The following is a 6,771-nucleotide window of genomic DNA, read 5'->3' as shown; positions in this document are numbered from 1 at the left end:
TATTTTTAAAAAAATCTTTACGTGACAATTTATAAGATTATTCATATAAATTATTTAAATAAGCCACACAATTTATTAAAAAAGTTATATAACTAAAATTATATATGAATGGTTTCTTTAGTCGCCACATAATAGGTAATAAGTTGGAAGAAGATAGCTCTAAACATATTAGAAGCCAAACTTTTTCCTTGTCAAAATTTACTACTTGGTTGTTACTGTGAGTAATAGAATTTTGTTAGATGAGTTTGAAGGTTTTTTTTGGTATGCATGTGAAATGCATAGTTTTTGCATATTTCTTGAGTACATTGATGATTTTTTTCCCCTTTATTATCTGATGCTTTGTTGATTTTCAGAACAAGATACTGTAAAAGAGATTTTTGTCCTATGGGATGTCGATTGATTCGGAAATCACAGAAATTCAAATAAATTATTATATAAGATATGCTACCGCCAAAGAGAAATGCTCCGGTAGGTGCCAATAAAGGAGAAAAGCACGAAGTCTTTTGTTAGTTTTAACTACTAGTACTAGCACGTGGGTTGGATTGGTTGTTGAGGAGTAGAATTGGGAACTGAGTAAATTAGTATGATTTATGAATCACTTCATTTATTTATAAATTATTATTATATAAATCCCTGTTGCGCTTTTATCTGAACTCTGAAGTCTTCCGAGCTTACATTTCAAAGTACGAAGTAGTGGGGACTGTGCAGTAGGGCTTCCACAATATGGCTCACCCGGAAGATCAGCAGCCGCTGCTAAATGGGCTTCACTCAAATACTTCAATTTCAGACTTGAAATCAGATACAGTTGAAGAGTTTTTAGAACACAAGCCAGTGGCAGTCCGATGGTGGATTCGTTTAGTGGGGTGGGAGTCAAGGCTCCTCTGGATTCTATCAGGGGCTTCTATTATTGTTTCTGTATTCAATTACATGCTTACTTTTGCCACTCTCTCCTTTACTGGGCATTTGGGTTCATTAGAGCTTGCTGGGGCATCCATTGCTAGTGTGGGAATTCAAGGTCTTGCTTATGGGATTATGGTACGACTCTTTTTTATTTTATTTTTTAATTTACTTGAGAATTTATATGTTGCTTGTTTTTCAAGGGAACAGAGTTCTAGGCAAATTGCTATTTCACATTTACCCATTTCAAGACTGTCGTGCACACCACACAAATATTGTTGATAATGAATGTCTGCAATGTTTGTGTAGTGTGAAACGGGGAGTGTGAGACAATTACAATCCAAAATTCAAGTTACACTTTATATATATATTGTCTTTCATTAAATGTTTCATGCATGTAATTCTTTCTTTGTGATAATAATAAAAAAAAAAAAACAGTTGGGCATGGCCAGTGCTGTGCAAACCGTGTGTGGACAGGCATATGGGGCCAAAAAATATGGGGCGTTGGGCATCATATGCCAGAGAGCAATAATTTTGCATCTGGGAGCAGCAGTACTCCTTACCTTCCTCTATTGGTTCTCGGGCCCAATCCTCATAGCCATAGGCCAATCTGAGAGCATAGCTGAGCAAGGCCAAGTTTTTGCACATGGTTTGATACTCCAACTCTATGCATTTGCAATAAGCTGCCCCATGCAGAGGTTCCTCCAAGCACAGAACATTGTAAATCCTCTGGCTTACATGGCTGTTGGGGTATTCCTCTTGCACATCTTGCTCTCATGGTTAGTAGTTTATGTTTTGGATTATGGCCTTATGGGTGCTGCTCTTACGCTGAGCCTGTCTTGGTGGATCCTCGTCATTTTAAATGCACTTTACATTCTTCTAAGCCCCTCTTGCAAAGATACTTGGACTGGCTTCTCTATGAAAGCCTTCACAGGAATTTGGCCTTATTTCAAGTTAACCATTGCTTCTGCTGTCATGTTGTGGTATGTGACCGCTCTCTCTTGTTTGGCTGTAAATGTTTTTGTCCATATTTTTACACAAGATCTAAAAGAGTACGAACATGATGCAAAATAACGCGGATATTATTGGATGTGAAACAGTCAAAGCTCTTTTATTCTTACACAACTTATTAATTAGTGGGCTTTGTCATATGTTAATGTAGTTTGGAGATATGGTACAGCCAAGGACTAGTACTGATATCTGGGCTCCTTTCCGACCCTACAATCTCACTAGACTCCATTTCAATTTGGTAGGACTACACTATTATTCTCTCCTTTTTTTTTTTAATTTTTTTTTTTTCCACAAACATTGTTATCTTACCCGTCAATTTCTGTGGCGCAGCATGAATTATCTGAATTGGGACATTAATTTCATGTTAGGCCTATCAGCAGCAGCCAGGTTTGTGACAAATTTGGTGGATCAAATCAAATTAGAGCTTCCACTAATTAGTTTGCACCCCGGTTTACTTTTCTTGGCAAGAAAAACACATAAGTAGTAATAGTCAAAGAAGCAAAATTGACGAGTTTTAATGGTGATTGCAGTGTTCGAGTGAGTAATGAGCTTGGGGCAGGGCATCCAAAGGTGGCAAAATTTTCAGTATGGGTTGTGAATGGCACCAGCCTTAGTATTAGTATAATTTTCAGTGCATTGGTTCTAATACTTCGGGTTGAATTGAGCGAACTCTTCACAAGTGACACTGAGGTTATTGAGGCAGTGTCAAATTTGACTCCATTGCTTGCCATTTCTGTTCTGTTAAATGGAATTCAGCCTATACTCTCTGGTTAGTAGATGAATGAAAAAACAGGTCCACATTCACTTATTTTAATTTAATAATAACTATTATTGATATATCATCTTCATTTTGTTTTTAACTTTCCAGGTGTGGCTATTGGAAGTGGATGGCAAGCTATAGTGGCTTATGTTAACCTGGCCACTTATTATGTAATTGGTCTCCCCATTGGATGTGTTCTTGGCTTCAAAACTAGTTTAGGGGTAGCTGTAAGTTCAATCTCTCTCTCTCTCTCTCTCTCGTAAGAATGTATCCAAGAACTTCCTAGGTGGAGTTAAGCCATTAGGCCTGTTATATATATATATATTAGCATAAACAAAACCGAACCACATAATCCTAGTATACTGTCTCTCTTTGCTTCCGCATCTTCTACAATTTTCTAGTGCTCTCTATTAATTTTAACGGATTGAATGCATTTTCAGGGGATTTGGTGGGGAATGATTGTTGGAGTTCTTCTACAAACTGTGACTCTTATAATTCTTACAGCCAGAACCAATTGGGACGCCGAGGTAAATAAAAAATATATATATTTTTACTAAAATATCATTTTATATTAAACTATCATATGAATTTCATTAAAAAAAAAAAGATATCAAATGATTTGCATTACAATGTTTTGTCAATGATCATTTTCTTTATTCATATTTTCTTTTGGGTGTGTAGGTTCAGAAGGCCATTGACCGCTTGAAGAAATCCGCAAATGAAGAGACCATAGAATTGCTGACCAGCATTTAGTAACTCAAACCTCTTGAAGGACACAATATAAAGCTTTCTTTGTTCTTATTTTGTTTTGTTTTTTTTTTTAAAAATTGGTCTGGACATTTTATGTTGTTCAGCCCTAGCGTTAGTTACACAAATCTTAGACACAAGTGACATATCTTGTGTCAAGAATCTTGCAATTCAATGGCATTAGCTGTTCTAACTTAGGAGAAAATTTTAGATTTGAATTCTTCTCCTCCACTTGATGTAACAGTTACAAAAATAAAAATAGACCATGTATCTCAATGGTATTACTAAGTTTTTATTTATGAGAAATATTAAAACTCGAATTCCTTTCTCCCACTTGATCTAAATAGTTATGAAAAAAAAAAAAGTTACAAGTCTCATATTCGTCATTATCAATTGATGAATCAATAGACTTCTATTTAAAATCAGTGGGAGTGATGGAAAGTGTGTACAAGCAGGGGCGAAGCCACGTAGTGGCTTGGGGGGCCGTGGCCCCTGCAAAAAAAAAAAAAAAAAATCCATTAGAGTGGCTATTAAAAATAATTGGGCCCCCCCAATATTTAACATCCAGCCCCCCCACCATACCCACAATATCTCTACTCTTCTCAGCAGTCAGCCCAACTTTAGTTTTAGCCTGATGTACTCCAAATAATACAAAAAACTGACCCACAGCCCACTTACCTTTAAATAGTACAAACACTAACAACAAAAAGAAAAAACCCACCCCAATACCCCACTTCTATCATTTCGGTCAAAAAGAAAAAAAAAAAAAACCCACCCCACCGAATCTCATTCCCTTGACTTCTTATTCCTTTTTATTTTTTTATTTTTTATACACTTCTCATTCCTCTGCCTACCAGAGTACCAGCCCCCAATACTCAGCATTAGTCCTCGTCCTTACAGTCTGAAAAAAAAAAAAAAAATCCTGACCTTCTTCTTGCTTTTTAAAACAAATCACTCAACATATTTTATTGTCAAATTTCAAGATTTGAAACTTGGTGACTGCATGGTGAGTTTTCTTCTTTTTCTTAAGCATTAGACATTCATCCCTTTTTAGTGTCTTTTTTTGATTTTCTCAACTATCTACACCTAAATATTCACATGCTCTTTATATTTTCATAGATTTTTAGAGAAATACATGATTGAAGGCATGGGGAGATTGTTTGTGATGAGTCTTGAAGGGAAGATCTAAAGTTGTAGGTAGAGGCAGTAGGCATTGCCACACAGCTCACACTCATCTTTGCACTTTGTGAAGACAAATTTTCCAAGGTAAAATTGTTTTGATTCATTACTTATTTTTGATTAGTTAGATATCGTGTGATGTGGCTGTCGGTGTTGTTAAATTGTTTGGTTTATGGTGTGTAACAATACTTGTGTGTTTAATTTTTGTTTTTGTTTGAGGAGTTATTATTAATTAAAGTCGTATTAAAAATGGGTTGACTGTTTAAATTATAGTGGAAATTTGTTTTTTCTTGAGTATAAATAACATCCATATAACTAAGTAAAAATTTCTAATTAAAATTTTATTTTTTAAAGTTCTTTTGAGGTTAATTTTTGAGTCATATTCTTAAAACTAAAAGAATTATGAGCAAACGAAAAATAATTGATGCATTCTTTAAGAAAAAAGATTGTAGCAATTCAGAAATTAGGACACCTGTGGCTGTAGAAACAAATATTGATACTTCAATGCTTGATGAACACCCCTCCAAATTTTCAAGAATTCAATTTGAAGAGCTAGATCGTGATCCAGGATCACGTAAACAAATATGTGAATTTCCTATCAACAAACAAAATGAAATCCGACGAGCTTATCTCAAAGAAGGTCCTTATCAACCTAAAAATATAGACTATCCATACAACGATGATACTCATCGTCATCGATTTCAACCTTCACGGTTTGAATCACATTCACATAGGGATTGGTTGGAATACTCATCTTCAATGGATGCGATATATTGTTTACCTTGCTACCTTTTTAGTAAGAAACCAATAGGTCATCACGGATCAGATGCATTCATTTCAACAGGTTCATTAATGTTTACCTTGTTACCTTGTATATTCATTAATATTAAAGATATATCAAAATTAAAATTTCATATTCAATAGACTTGTGATTTATGTTTTTTATATCAATACTTCAAATCGGCCCCCCCATGTAAAATTTCCTGGCTACGCCCCTTTGTACAAGAGACGTGCTTGAGAGTTGAGAGAAACCAAGATTAAGAAGTCCAAATCACCCGAGCAAAGTTGGGAAACAAATAGTGTGCAACTATTATTTTTCTTTTAACAATTAAATCTTATCTTATCAAATGCTACCAAGCCAAAATCCGTAGAATGGATTTTGGCTTTGATTTCTATAAACTAAATAACTACTCGTTTTATAAAAAAAAAAAAAAATTTATATTTTGATTAATTAATATATATTTTTTTATTATTAAGGATCCACTTGATTGAATTTTGATTCAGAGAAAAGAAAGCGTGGAGCTGAAATAACTCACTCAGAACGTCTTTTAAAAGATTACGTGGTACGATTAGGTCGAATTGGCCCTTATGGAATAAATATTCAGCCGTTTGTGAGCCCTCAGGTTATCAATTTCATTTTTTTTTTCGACCCATCACTAAATTGGTACACTATACTCTCTTATTCCATTTTGTTTAAATTCTAGTCTTTTCCAATAATTTGGTCTTTTATTTTTTATTTTTAAGTTGTTATAGTCTTTTTTGAGATTCCGGTTTTGTTTTTGACCGGTATTATTGTAATTTCATTTGGTTTCTTTGATAATGTAAATTTTTTTTTAAATTTTTTTTTGGCATGAATCCAAATCTATGTTGTGTGTGTGTGTATATATATATATATTATATCTAAATGTTGTTATATTTATTATTGTTACACTTTTGTTAAGTCACATCAGCAACCATGTTATTATTTTCTTTTCATTAATAAACCAAATTATTTTATTTCTATTATTTCTTTATTTGTCTTTTAAGGCTTCAACCGTTCTCATTTCAGCTTCCATAACACATATGGCTCTCTGTCTCGAGTCCAAATCTTCTATCTCACTTTTGGAGAATTATTGTGTACTCCCAGAGTATGTTAGGAATGCTATAAGCATATAGATAATAATTGTTGTATTGAGATTTAGTTAGTTAGTTAGTTAGTTACAATTGCAAGCATGTTAATCACATTTAGCCCATGTTGGAATTATTAATACACATGGAGAATAATAGAACCAATGTTAATCACATTTAGCACATGTTGGAATTATTAATGCACATAGGGAATACTAGTTACAATAGGATAATGCCATGTGGGCCAATGAGATTAGAGCTAATCTCTTATAAATACATGATTGTAATTC

General features: G+C 34.0%; 1 protein-coding gene across 1 annotated transcript; it reads left to right on the top strand.

The window, feature by feature from the left end:
* Nucleotides 1–602: 602 nt before the first annotated feature.
* LOC142617459 (protein DETOXIFICATION 41-like) lies at nt 603–3,743 on the top strand. The gene is made up of 8 exons (XM_075790333.1): nt 603–1,035; nt 1,336–1,880; nt 2,060–2,146; nt 2,239–2,295; nt 2,439–2,677; nt 2,777–2,895; nt 3,109–3,195; nt 3,350–3,743. Exons 1-8 carry the CDS (start codon nt 724–726, stop codon nt 3,419–3,421), a joined length of 1,518 nt encoding a protein of 505 aa, XP_075646448.1. The 5' UTR covers nt 603–723; the 3' UTR covers nt 3,422–3,743.
* The last annotated feature ends 3,028 nt before the right edge of the window (nt 3,744–6,771 follow it).

The sequence above is a fragment of the Castanea sativa genome, chromosome 11 (genome assembly GCF_040712315.1).
Source record: "Castanea sativa cultivar Marrone di Chiusa Pesio chromosome 11, ASM4071231v1".
NCBI classification, from domain to species: domain Eukaryota; kingdom Viridiplantae; phylum Streptophyta; class Magnoliopsida; order Fagales; family Fagaceae; genus Castanea; species Castanea sativa.
The sequence above is the reverse complement of the archived record's forward strand: the minus strand, read 5'-3'. Positions and strand labels throughout refer to the sequence as shown.

Coding starts and splice junctions, on each gene's coding strand:
- LOC142617459 (XM_075790333.1), top strand. CDS start 724: ATGGCTCACCCGGAAGATCAGCAGCCGCTGCTAAATGGGCTTCACTCA. Junction 1,881..2,059: donor GCTTCTGCTGTCATGTTGTG/GTATGTGACCGC, acceptor ATGTTAATGTAG/TTTGGAGATATGGTACAGCC. Junction 2,896..3,108: donor AAACTAGTTTAGGGGTAGCT/GTAAGTTCAATC, acceptor ATGCATTTTCAG/GGGATTTGGTGGGGAATGAT.